General features: G+C 74.1%; 2 protein-coding genes across 3 annotated transcripts; both read left to right on the top strand.

Annotated features, from left to right (window-relative positions):
• The first annotated feature begins 357 nt into the window (after positions 1-357).
• On the top strand, positions 358-5,709 carry OS9 (OS9 endoplasmic reticulum lectin). Its single transcript, XM_064474276.1, has 14 exons — positions 358-564; positions 1,706-1,882; positions 1,975-2,038; positions 2,173-2,249; positions 2,353-2,451; positions 2,526-2,727; positions 2,820-2,948; positions 3,567-3,655; positions 3,772-3,814; positions 3,929-4,017; positions 4,148-4,411; positions 4,492-4,831; positions 4,914-5,023; positions 5,143-5,709. The coding sequence occupies exons 1-14, from the start codon at positions 397-399 to the stop codon at positions 5,269-5,271; spliced, it is 1,980 nt and encodes a 659-aa protein (XP_064330346.1). The 5' UTR covers positions 358-396; the 3' UTR covers positions 5,272-5,709.
• Positions 5,710-7,469: 1,760 nt separating this feature from the next.
• On the top strand, positions 7,470-11,464 carry LOC135317846 (glycoprotein-N-acetylgalactosamine 3-beta-galactosyltransferase 1-A-like). 2 transcript variants are annotated; one of them, XM_064474341.1, is made up of 4 exons: positions 7,470-7,715; positions 8,198-8,430; positions 8,606-9,309; positions 10,422-11,464. In XM_064474341.1, exons 2-4 carry the CDS (start codon positions 8,211-8,213, stop codon positions 10,632-10,634), a joined length of 1,137 nt encoding a protein of 378 aa, XP_064330411.1. In that variant the 5' UTR covers positions 7,470-7,715; positions 8,198-8,210; the 3' UTR covers positions 10,635-11,464. The 2 variants fall into 2 exon arrangements, with proteins under 2 accessions (XP_064330411.1, XP_064330413.1); XM_064474343.1 differs by having other exon boundaries at positions 7,471-7,715; positions 8,645-9,309; positions 10,422-11,463.
• Positions 11,465-11,615: the final 151 nt, after the last annotated feature.

Genomic DNA, 11,615 nt, shown 5'->3' with positions numbered 1-11,615 from the left:
CCGGTAATCACGTGATTCCGCCCCCCCCCCACCCGCGATGCTCTGTCTCCCTCCACCAATCAGGCCGCCGCGATCGCCTGCATCCCGCTCAGCCAATGGGGAGCCGCCGCCCTGCTTCTTTAAGAGCCCGACGTTGCGTCACCGGGGCCGGCTGCGCCCCGCCTCGCGATTGGCTACCGCCTGTGCTGACTCAGCCCAATCACCTCCCCCGCCGGGAGGCGCCGCCTCCCTCCCACCGCGGCCTCAAGCCCGGCGGCGTCATCGCCAAGCTCCGACCAATAGAAGGCGCGCCAACCGCTGACGGGCAGGCGGGCGGCCCAACCGCGACGCGGAGCGCTGGCGGGTGGGGCGGGCGCGAGGAGGCGGCGGGCGGAAGCGGCGGGCGGCGGGGGGAAGATGGCGGCGCGTCGGGGCCCGGGCCCGGGGCCGGCGCTGCTGGTGGTGCTGGCGGTGCTGGGCCCGGGGCGGCCGCTGCGGGGGGCCCGCGCTGCCCTCAACCTGCAGGAGCTGAGCGAGCTCAAGTACGGCCTGGAGATCCTCGCTGAGCCCGTGCTGGCCGGGCAGGTGGGCCGCGGCGGGGCCGGGCGCCGGGCCGGGGGCCGAGGGGCCTGCCGGGCTCGGGGGGATGTGGGCCGGGGGTGAGGCCGGGGCGGGGGAGCTGCACCGGGGTCCTGACGGGGCTGGGGGCCCTTTATTGGGGCTAGGGGCGCCGCGCCGGGGCCCTGACGGGGCTGGGGCCGCCGGGCTGGGGCTGGGGGTGCTGGTCCAGGGTCCTGACGGGGCTGGGGGCGCCGGGCTGGGGCTGGGGGTGCTGGTCTTGGGTCCTGACGGGGCTGGGGGCGCCGTGATGGGGCTGGGGGCTGGGGCACCGTACCGGGGCCCTAACGGGGCCTGGGGCGCCGTACCGGGGCTGGGGGCGCCGGTCCGGGACCCTGACGGGGCTGGGGGCTCCGACCTGGGGTTGTACCATGCTGGGGCCGGGGCCGGGGGCCGGGGGCACCAGCTCGGGGGGTCACTGGGCCTGGGGGACGACGGGGACTCGGGAAGGAAAGGGGCCGTGACCGGGCCAGGTCCCTACTGGGGGGTGCCAGCACTGGGAGCGGTCACCGGGCCTGCCCGGGGGTCCTACTAGGAGCACTGGGACTGGACTGGGGCAGGGAGCAGGGCGGTCTGTACCTCTCTCGCCTCCCAGCAACCACAGGCCCCAGCACCAGCCGGGCGTCACCTTCCCTGGGGGACGAAGGGTGGGGAGCTGCTCCCCCGCCCCTTGGCTCCCCAGATTTGGCAGCGGGGGGGACACAGGACACGCCTGCCCGCGGCAGCTGCCGCCGCATGTCCCCAGCCACCATCCCCATCCCGCAGCATGTGACTTGGCAGGAGCCCCCGAAGGGGGGGGGGGGGGGGCCAGCCCGCAGCCCCCTGACAGCGCTTTGGGAGCGGGGATGGCAGCGAGAGGTCTGTCCCCCTGCCCTGTCCCCATGTCAGACCCCTCTGCCAGGCCAGGCTCACCCGCAGCGGGGGAAACTGAGGCACAGGGGGTGCGGATTGCCCCTATGTCCCCGGGGGGGTGGGAAGCAGCAACGGGCCCCATCCTGGGATGTGGCCCACCCAGCTGGACTTCTGGGTCCCCTGCCTGGTTCTCTGGGACCCTGACAGGTCCCAGGTGTGCTCCCCCCGTTCCCAAACCTCCGCCACGTGTCCCCAGCGCCAGGCGGAGGACGTGGTGACGGTGGCATCCAAGTTCAAGCAACGCTACGAGTGTCGGCTGCCTCCCGCCGCCGTCCGGCGTCAGCCTGATCCCGAGGAGGAGGCGCAGCTCTACAACGGCTCCGGCGTCGCCGAGCTCCTGCGCCCCATGGGAGCTGCCCCGTGCCTCGTCAAGGTGGGGCCTGGCGGGTGGGGTTGGAGGGGTGGGGAGGGAGGGTCACCCCTGGCCTCTGTCCCCATCCCGTGTTTTTTCCCCATCTTTTCCAGACCAAGGACTGGTGGACGTACGAGTTCTGCTACGGGAAGCACATCCAGCAGTACCACGTGGAAGGTGCTGGTGGGGATGGTGGCACGGCGTGGCGGGCAGGGCGGGAACGGCCAGGTCCCCGCCAGTGTCCCCCTCGATGTCCCCCCACCTCCTCGGGCACTCCCCGCACCACCCTTACCTCTCACCTCTCACTGCAGAGTCAGAGATCAAAGGAGACGTCCTCTTCCTCGGCTACTACCAGTCGGCGTTTGACTGGGACGATGAGACGGCCAAGGTTTGGGCTCCTCCCTCCCCGAGGACAATGCTGTCCAGCCCTCTTACGAGGCAGCGGGGAATCCCCGGGCTTCCTGGTCTCCACCCTGCCCTCCCCCCTCCAGGCCTCCAAACAGCACCGGCTAAAGCGGTACCACAGCCAGAGCTATGTGAACGGCTCCCAGTGCGACCTCACCGGCCGAGCCAGGGAAGCCGAAGTCCGGGTAAGGCCACGGAGGGGGCGGCGCGGCGGCGCTCGCGGCCCCGTGGTGGCAGCGGCTGATGCCTCTCGCCCCAGTTCCTGTGCGAGGAAGGGGCCGGCGACTACATCGCCCGGGTGGACGAGCCCCAGTCCTGCTCCTACGTCCTGACCGTCCACACCACGCGCATCTGCCACCACCCCTTCCTGCGGCCGCCGGCCGGCGCCGCGCCGCAGCCCATCCTGTGCCAGCCGGCGCTCAGCCCGGCGCAGTACGTCGAGTACGTCCGCGCCCAAGTCTGTGAGTATCGGGATGGGGGCAGGCGTCCCCCAGCCCCGGCGGGCGGCGGGACCCCGGTGCGGGGTTGACGTGCGTCCCCTCCGTCCCTCCAGCTGACACCAAGCGGAAGGTGGAGGAGATCTCGGAGGAGCTCAAGACGTTGGACACGAAGCTGTGGAGTGAGAGGGAGGCCGAGACCCCCGCGCAGCCCCCCGAGGGCGTGCCGGCAGCCCACGGGGACGGTACGGTCCATGCCCCCTCATCCTGTCCCCTCCTTGCCCCTGCAGTGACAGTACAGCCCATGTCCCCTCCTCGTCCTGTCCCCTCCCCATCCCTGCGGGGATGGGTCAGCCTGTGTCCCCTCATGTCCCCTCATTGCCGCCACAGTGACACTGCAGCCCGTGTCCCCTCCTCGTCCCCGCTGGGACAGTACAGCCCGTGTCCCCTCATTGCCGCCACAGTGACACTGCAGCCCGTGTCCCCTCCTCGTCCCCGCTGGGACGGTACAGCCCGTGTCCCCTCATTGCCGCCACAGTGACACTGCAGCCCGTGTCCCCTCCTCGTCCCCGCTGGGACGGTACAGCCCGTGTCCCCTCGTTGCCACCACAGTGACACTGCAGCCCGTGTCCCCTCCTCGTCCCCGCTGGGACAGTACAGCCCGTGTCCCCTCATTGCCGCCACAGTGACACTGCAGCCCGTGTCCCCTCCTCGTCCCCGCTGGGACGGTACAGCCCGTGTCCCCTCGTTGCCACCACAGTGACACTGCAGCCCGTGTCCCCTCCTTGTCCTGTCCCCTCCTCGCCCCCGCGGTGCAGCGCGGCTCGGAGCCGCCCGGTGCCAGCCGCGCCTGTGCCCTGCAGCCGAGCCGGACCCGGCCAGCGATGTGGCTTTTTGGGAGCGGGTGCGCCAAGTCACCGGGAAGGCCAGTGGCCAGCAGGACCGCGCCGGGGTGAGTCCCCAGCGTCCTCGGGGCCGCCGGAGGGGAGGGGTGCCACCTCAGGGGAGGGGTGCCACCTCGGGAGCGGTTTCAAGCTCCTGCTCCATCACCTTGTCTCCGTCCCGCAGGCGGAGGAGCCGTCCCCAAAGGCGGCCGGTGGCCGCGTGGCTGGTGAGTCCCCAGGAGGGTGGCCGGCGGTGGCCGCTCCGCCTCCCCCCGCGCGTGCTGTGTCCCCCCACCGCCCCCATCCTTCCCACCAGTCTGTTCTTGGTGATCACCTTGTAGATATGCGGAAAAAAATCCATTTCAAAGTGATCAGGAGCCCTGGGGACCTGCTCCAGTTCATCGAGGAGCTGAAGGAGAGCACCAGGAAGGTGGGTGACACCCGCGTCCTGCCCCCAGGCCCACCCGTGGCGGGGACGGGCCCCTCGGGCGCCTGCTCCGTGCCTCAGTTTCCCCATCGGCACCAAGGGATGTTTACGAGAACCTTCCCTCTGCCTCCAGGCCAAGGAGAAGGTGAGCGAGGAGGAGGAGGAGGAGGCGGCAGCGGCGAAGGCTCCCCCAGACCCCCCGGTTCCTGAGGAGCCCCCAGCGGGTGAGAGGGAGCGACCAGAGGAGGAAGAAGAGGATGAGGAGGAAGACGGGGACCTCCTGGGTGGCTTCGAGAAGGAGCTGGAGGCCGTTCTGCTGCCCCGCGAGCAGATGGCCCAGCTGAAGGAGGAGGTGAAGACCGAGATGGAGAAAGAGTTTGACAACATCATCAACGAGGTGGGTCACCATGCTGGGGCCCCCCCGACGGGGCTGGGGACCCCCTGGGACCCCCCCGTGACCCCCCCCATCACCCACAGGTGGAGGACGAGCTGGAGACGGAGGGGCTGAAGGGGGAGTTTGACCGTAACCAGGCCTCCAAGTCGTTGGCCTCCACCCTCAACCGCCTCATGGACAAGCTGGACGGGGGTGGCCCTGCCCCCGGCGGGGAGAAGGAGGAAGAGGAAGGAGCCGTGAGGAAGGCCAGCCCCGGCCCCCCGGCCGACGGGCGGGTGCGGGTGCGGGTGAGCAGGATCGGGCCCGGCAGCGCCCAGCAGCGCGACCCCCCCCGGCGGGAGATGGCTCACGACAACCCCCAGCTCCACCACATCGAGAGCGAGGTGCGGGAGCTGCTGGCCAAGGAGGGGCTGCGGGCCGAAGGTAGGCTTGGGGGGGGGGGGGCCGGGGGGGTGCCCGCCCCCCCCAAATCACTCCCACCCCACCCCCGTCCTCCCCCTCCCAGGGAAAATCGAGATCAAGATCGTGACGACGGGGGGGGGCGACGAGGACGAGGCGCACTGGCTGTCGGAGGAGGACACCAAGAACCTCAAGGAGATTTTCCTCAACATCCTGGTGAGCGCGGGGGAAACTGAGGCACGGGGGGGGGGGGGCGGGGGCCCCCCCGGGGGCTGCGGCCGCTTGGGGGGGCTGTGTATCCCCCCCCTCCCCCAGCACGCGTCGTCCCCCCCCAGATCCAGGGCACGGAGGAGGTGCAGAAGGAGCGGCGGCGGCAGCAGGCGCTGGAGGACAACTACCGCTTCGTGTGGGGGGGCCACGAGGAGCCCCAGCCCCCCGGCGACTCCGAGGACCCCGATTTCTGACACCCCTCCCCCCCATCGCCGTGGGGCTGGGAGGGGCGTTGGTGCCCCCCACCCCCAAAGGGGGGAGCTTGGACTGTTTGGGGAGGGGGGGGGATGTCTCTGTGTCCCCCATGGGAAGGGGGGGGCCCTGCCCTGAGGGGGGTCGCGTTTGTGACGTGGATGCACTGGGGGGGGTGATTGGGGGGGGGGGGGGGTAGGTGTGTGAGTGGGTTGGGGAGTGGGAGTGTGATTTGGGGGGGAGGGGGGAGGGGACTGTGATTTGGGGGGCTGGGGGGGGATCCAGTTGTCACCACTGGAGCCATTTGTGCCCCCCCCCGCGCCCCCCCCGAGGGGAGCTCTCTCATAATGAGATGTAATGAGGTCATTCGGCCTCTGCCCCTGCCCCCCCCCCCCGCCCCCCCCCCGGCCTTTTTATCAATAAACTGTGGTCACCCCCCACCCCGGCTGCGGCGTGTGGCCCCCCCGCGCCCCTTCTGCCCCCCCCTGCGCCCCTTCTGCCCCCCCCCGCGCCCCTTCTGCCCCCCCGCGCCCCTTCTGACCCCCCCGCGCCCCTTCTGCCCCCCCCGCGCCCCTTCTGCCCCCCCCCCGCGCCCCTTCTGCCCCCCCCCGCGCTCCTTCTGACCCCCCCTGCGCCCCTTCTGCCCCCCCCCCGCGCCCCTTCTGCCCCCCCCCCGCGCTCCTTCTGCCCCCCCCGCCCTCCTTCTGCCCCCCCCGCCCTCCTTCTGCCCCCCCGCGCCCCTTCTGCCCCCCCCGCGCCCCTTCTGCCCCCCCGCGCTCCTTCTGCCCCCCCCGCCCTCCTTCTGCCCCCCCGCGCCCCTTCTGCCCCCCCCCGCGCCCCTTCTGCCCCCCCCGCGCTCCTTCTGCCCCCCCCGCGCCCCTTCTGCCCCCCCCCGCGCCCCTTCTGACCCCCCCGCGCCCCTTCTGCCCCCCCCCGCGCTCCTTCTGCCCCCCCCGCGCTCCTTCTGCCCCCCCCGCGCCCCTTCTGCCCCCCCCCGCGCTCCTTCTGACCCCCCCGCGCCCCTTCTGCCCCCCCCCGCGCCCCCAGCCCTGCCCCCCCGCGCCCCTTCTGCCCCCCCCCGCGCTCCTTCTGACCCCCCCGCGCCCCTTCTGCCCCCCCCCGCGCTCCTTCTGCCCCCCCCGCGCCCCCAGCCCTGCCCCCCCCGCGCTCCTTCTGCCCCCCCCGCGCCCCCAGCCCTGCCCCCCCCGCGCCCCTTCTGCCCCCCCCCGCGCTCCTTCTGACCCCCCCGCGCCCCTTCTGCCCCCCCCGCGCCCCTTCTGCCCCCCCGCCCTCCTTCTGCCCCCCCGCGCCCCTTCTGCCCCCCCCGCGCCCCTTCTGCCCCCCCCCGCGCTCCTTCTGACCCCCCCGCGCCCCTTCTGCCCCCCCCGCGCTCCTTCTGCCCCCCCCGCGCCCCCAGCCCTGCCCCCCCGCCCTCCTTCTGCCCCCCCGCGCCCCCAGCCCTGCCCCCCCCGCGCTCCTTCTGCCCCCCCGCGCCCCCAGCCCCGCCCCCCCGCCCTCCTTCTGCCCCCCCGCGCCCCCAGCCCCGCCCCCCCCGCGCTCCTTCTGCCCCCCCGCGCCCCCAGCCCTGCCCCCCCGCGCTCCTTCTGCCCCCCCGCGCCCCCAGCCCCGCCCCCCCCGCGCTCCTTCTGCCCCCCCGCGCCCCCAGCCCCGCCCCCCCCGCGCTCCTTCTGCCCCCCCGCGCCCCCAGCCCCGCCCCCCCCGCGCTCCTTCTGCCCCCCCCGCGCCCCCAGCCCCGCCCCCCCGCGCTCCTTCTGCCCCCCCCGCGCCCCAGCCCTGCCCCCCCGCGCTCCTTCTGCCCCCCCGCGCCCCCAGCCCTGCCCCCCCGCCCTCCTTCTGCCCCCCCGCGCCCCCAGCCCTGCCCCCCCGCCCTCCTTCTGCCCCCCCGCGCCCCCAGCCCCGCCCCCCCCGCGGTCCTTCTGCCCCCCCGCGCCCCCAGCCCCGCCCCCCCCGCGCCCCCAGCCCTGCCCCCCCCGCGCCCCCAGCCCCGCCCCCCCCGCGCCCCCAGCCCTGCCCCCCCCCGCGCCCCCAGCCCCGCCCCCCCGCGCCCCCAGCCCTGCCCCCCCCCCGCGCCCCCAGCCCCGCCCCCCCGCGCCCCCAGCCCCGCCCCCCCGCGCCCCCAGCCCCCCCCCCCCCCCCGTGGCCGGGGCAGGACCGTTTCCCCCCCCCCCAGCCCCGACTTCGGGCTGCGGGGGGAGGGGTCGGGGGTAGGCGGCAGCCAATCAGAAGCAGGGTGGGGCGGGGGCTCGCCTGGGGTTGGCCAATGGGAGCGGGGGGGCGGGACGCGCTGCTGAACCTCGGTGCAATGTAACGGCAGGGACGGGACCCCCCCCCCAGAGACCCGACCCCCCCCCCGGACCACCCCAGGGACCTCTGGGGAGAGCGGGAGCCCCCCGCACCCACCGGGTCCCCCGACCCCCGCTCGCAGGTGAGGGCGCAGCCGGGAGCCCGATCCCGGGAACCCCCCCCGGGACACCCCCTCCGTGGACCCTCGTGTCCCCCTTTCACCGCTCCCCCCTCCCCTTTGCCCCCGGTGCCCCCCCATCGAGGGAGACCCCCCCCATCGGGGTGCGGGGAAGCCAGGCGTCCGGGAAGGCATGGGGCTGCCCCCCCCCCCCAGCTCATAACAGGGGTCCGTGTCACCCCCCTGTGCCTCGCAGATACCCCGTGGACCCGGGGGGGGGCGGTGTGGGGTGTCACAGCCCCCAGCCCCCACAGGTGCTGTTTGTGTCCCCCCCCCCGTGAGTCCTGTGCGTACCCCCACCGTGGGTCCTGTCCCCCCCCCCCCGTGGATTTTGCCCTGGGGCTTCCCCAGCCAACGACAGTCGCAGATCAAACTGTGACAGATGGGGACATCACGGGGGGGTCCCCACCCCGACCCCCCCACCCTGACCCCCCACCCGTGCCCAGGCCACGTCCCGCCATGCTGCTGCTGGGCCCCAAGGGCGCGTGGCTGCCCTTCCACGGGGGTGTCTTCGTGGGCTTCACCGCCACCTTCCTCCTCCTCCACGGCGTCCTGCTACCCTGGCCCGAGCCCCCCCGGCCCGTGCCCCACGCCAGGCAGGACCCCCGGGTGGGCGACCACCCCCCTGGCGCGTCCCAGTCCCCAGCGCTCTACGGCATGGCCCCCCCAGGCTCTGCAGGTGGGTGACGCCATGGCGGGGGGGCGCCGAGCCGGACCACGGGTGGTTTGGTGGGAGCTCTGGTGCGATGGGGTGGGGCGGGGGGACGTGGTGGGCTTAACACCCCCCGCCGGCTGCACCAATTGTTGGGGGGGGGGGGGGGGGCTGAGGGCCACCCCCCTGCCCCGTGGGACAGACGGGCTGATCCCCGCGGTGACGGACGCGGCGGCGGCAGGCGAGGACGCCGGGGAGGCGCGGGCGCTGTACGAGCGGGTGCGCATCCTGTGCTGGGTGATGACGGGCCCCCGCACCCTGGAGAGCAAGGCCCGGCACGTGCGCGACACCTGGGCGCGCCACTGCAACGTGGCCCTCTTCATGAGCTCGGAGCCGGACGGGCGCTTCCCCGCCGTGGGGCTGCCCGTCGGCGAGGGCCGCCACCAGCTCTACTGGAAGACCATCCGCGCCTTCCAGTACGTCCACCGGCACCACCTGGGCCAGGCCGACTGGTTCCTCAAGGCGGACGACGACACCTTCGTGGTGGTGGCCAACCTGCGCTGGCTGCTGGCCGGCCACCCCCCCGAGCGCCCCGTCTACTTCGGCAAGCGCTTCAAGCCCTTCGTCGGGCAGGGCTACATGAGCGGCGGGGCGGGCTACGTGCTCAGCAAGGGGGCCCTGCGGCGCTTGGTGGCCGCCTTCGCCTCCCGCGCCTGCACCCACACCAGCCCCGTGGAGGACGTGGCGCTGGGCCGGTGCCTGGAGCGGCTGGGGGTGCAGGCGGGCGACTCGCGGGACACGCGGGGCCGAGAGACCTTCCACCCCTTCCCCCCCGAGACCCACCTCACCGAAAAGTTCTCCCAGAGCTTCTGGTACCGGAGCTACTGCTACTACCCCGTCGTGGAGGTACTTGGCGCCTCCCGCTCGCCCAGCCGTGGATGTCCCGCTGTTGTCCCGCACGCCCGGTGCGGCTACGGGCTCCCCACTCGTGGCCACGGTTCTCCCCGCGTGGCCGCCACCCCCCCTCGCACGGCCACAGTGTCCCCACACACACGGCCACGGGGCTCCACGCGTGGCCGTATCCCACCCCCCGCACGCGGCCGCGGTCCCCCCGGGCACAGCCCTCATCCCACATGCGTGGCAGCAGGACCCCACGCAGGGCCGTGGTTCCCGCCCCCCCCCCCCCGTCTTGGCCGTGGCACCCCCCCCGATGCACGGCCGTGGTCCCCCAGCAGGGCCATCGCGTGCCCCCCGTCCATGGCCATCGTGCCCCCCGCCCCCACGCACGCTCGCGGTGTCCCCTGTGTGGCCGTGGTGTCCCCCCCCACGCAGACCCACAGTGGCCGCGATCCCGGTTTTGGGGGTGTCCCCAAAACTCATGGTCAAGGTCCCCCAGCCACCACCGTGGTCCCCTTATCCTTCCCCGTGGTACCCCCATGCACAGCCGTGGGACCCCCCCCCACGTGTGTTCATGGCATCCCCAGCCGCGGCCATGGTGTCCCCCAATGCGTGGCCATGGTGACCCCCTCCCAGGCCATAGCGTCCCCCCCAAAGTGTGGTCGCTCTGTCCCCAGCCATGCCTGTGGTGACGGTACCCCCGCACATCACGGTGACCCCTCCCACGACCCCCACCCACAGGCTCGGCTCCCCTCTCCCCACCCCCACCCTGGCACCCGGCCGTGTTTCCCGGGGGGGGTTGGGGGGGGTGACCCCGCTCCGGCTGTGCTGAGCCGGACTTAAGAGCATCAGCGGGGCTGGCACCGGCACGAGGCACCCCTGGGGGGGTCACCGTGAGGCCCGGGGAGGGGGGCAGGCTGGGGGGGGGGAGCTGCCCCCAGCGTACCCCACCACACTTAGAGACACCCGCCCAGAGGCCACGGTGTTGGGCTCAGGAGTGGGGGGGCAGCCTCCAGCTCCCACCCTCCCTCCTGCCCTGTGGTACCAATGGTGGGGGGGGGCATTGGGTGCCCGGTGCCCCTCCCCGCATCCCCCAGCCCCCCCCCCCATCTCCGTCCCAGGGTCCCCAGTGCTGCTCGGACCTGTCGGTGTCCTTCCACTACGTGAGCGGGGAGCAGATGTACGCGCTGGAGTACCTGACCCACCGCCTGCGCCCCTACGGCTACCGGCCCCGCTACCGGCCCCCGGCGCCCCCCGGCGCCCCCCCGGCCCCCAACGCCACCTCCCCGGCCCCCAACGCCACCCCCCGGGCCCCCAACGCCACCCTGCCCTAGCTCAGACCCCCCCCCACCAGGACAGCCGCTCTCAGTGGCCATCGCTGGGGTGTTGGTGGCCACAGGGGGCTGGGGTGGGGGTCACGGCAGCGCGTGGGGATGGTGCCCACCCCACACACCCCCCCCCCCACAGCAGAGTGAGGGGGCTGGTGTGGGTGCTGCCCAGGGGTGAAGGGGGCACCCCCCCGACATGGACGTGGCCCCCTCCTGGTGTGGCCCCGGGGAAGGGGCTGGGGGTCCTGGGGCTGGGGGGGACCCATGGGTGCTGCCGTTACCCCCCCCGGGCTCAGCCCCCCCCCGATGACGCCCTTTGCCCGGGACGGAGGAGCCGGTTCCTTGTCCGGGTGTGTCGGTGCCACATGGTGCCACCGAGGCCCTGCCACATGGTGCCACCGCCACGACCCGAGAGAGGGACCCCCACGTTTTGGGGTGGGGGGGGGTGAAGCTGGCCCCACCTTTGGGTGTTGGCCCTGGAGCGGGGTGTCAGCTGTTGGGGGGGGGGGGGCCGGGCTGGAGCTGCCCCCGCCCTGGGGCTGGGCAGGATCAGGCCCTCCCCAGGAGGTGCTGGGCGGGATGGGCGAGCGCAGCCACGGCAGGTACCGGATCGGGCACCGGGGCGAGGGGACGGGGTCCCGGCGGGGCGGGAAGCCCCCCACGTATCGCCCCATTACTGCTTCAGGGACCCCCAATGCCCTGGGGCCCCCCCCGGGCTCCTGCCCCCCCCCCATGTCCCCCTTCCCCCCGCGTGGCCCTAATTAGTGGCTGATAATGAGATTTGCTGGAATTGGATGTCCCTGATCCGGTGAGGGGTGGGGGGGCATGGGATAGTGGGGGGGTCATGGCAGGGCAGGGGGCTCGTGGATTTGGGGGGGACTGGGAGGGGCCGTGGAGTTGGGAGGAACTGGGAGCTCTCAAAGGGGTGGGGGGGCTGGTGGTTTTGGGGGGGACACAGCGGGACACGGGGGGGGACCAAGGGGACCC

This window comes from Phalacrocorax carbo, chromosome 27, assembly GCF_963921805.1.
Source record: "Phalacrocorax carbo chromosome 27, bPhaCar2.1, whole genome shotgun sequence".
Classification (NCBI taxonomy): domain Eukaryota; kingdom Metazoa; phylum Chordata; class Aves; order Suliformes; family Phalacrocoracidae; genus Phalacrocorax; species Phalacrocorax carbo.
This window is presented reverse-complemented; position numbering and strand designations above follow the sequence as displayed.

Coding starts and splice junctions, on each gene's coding strand:
- OS9 (XM_064474276.1), top strand. CDS start 397: ATGGCGGCGCGTCGGGGCCCGGGCCCGGGGCCGGCGCTGCTGGTGGTG. Junction 2,949..3,566: donor GCCGGCAGCCCACGGGGACG/GTACGGTCCATG, acceptor TGTGCCCTGCAG/CCGAGCCGGACCCGGCCAGC. Junction 4,018..4,147: donor TGAAGGAGAGCACCAGGAAG/GTGGGTGACACC, acceptor CTCTGCCTCCAG/GCCAAGGAGAAGGTGAGCGA.
- LOC135317846 (XM_064474341.1), top strand. CDS start 8,211: ATGCTGCTGCTGGGCCCCAAGGGCGCGTGGCTGCCCTTCCACGGGGGT. Junction 8,431..8,605: donor GGCCCCCCCAGGCTCTGCAG/GTGGGTGACGCC, acceptor CCCGTGGGACAG/ACGGGCTGATCCCCGCGGTG. Junction 9,310..10,421: donor GCTACTACCCCGTCGTGGAG/GTACTTGGCGCC, acceptor TCTCCGTCCCAG/GGTCCCCAGTGCTGCTCGGA.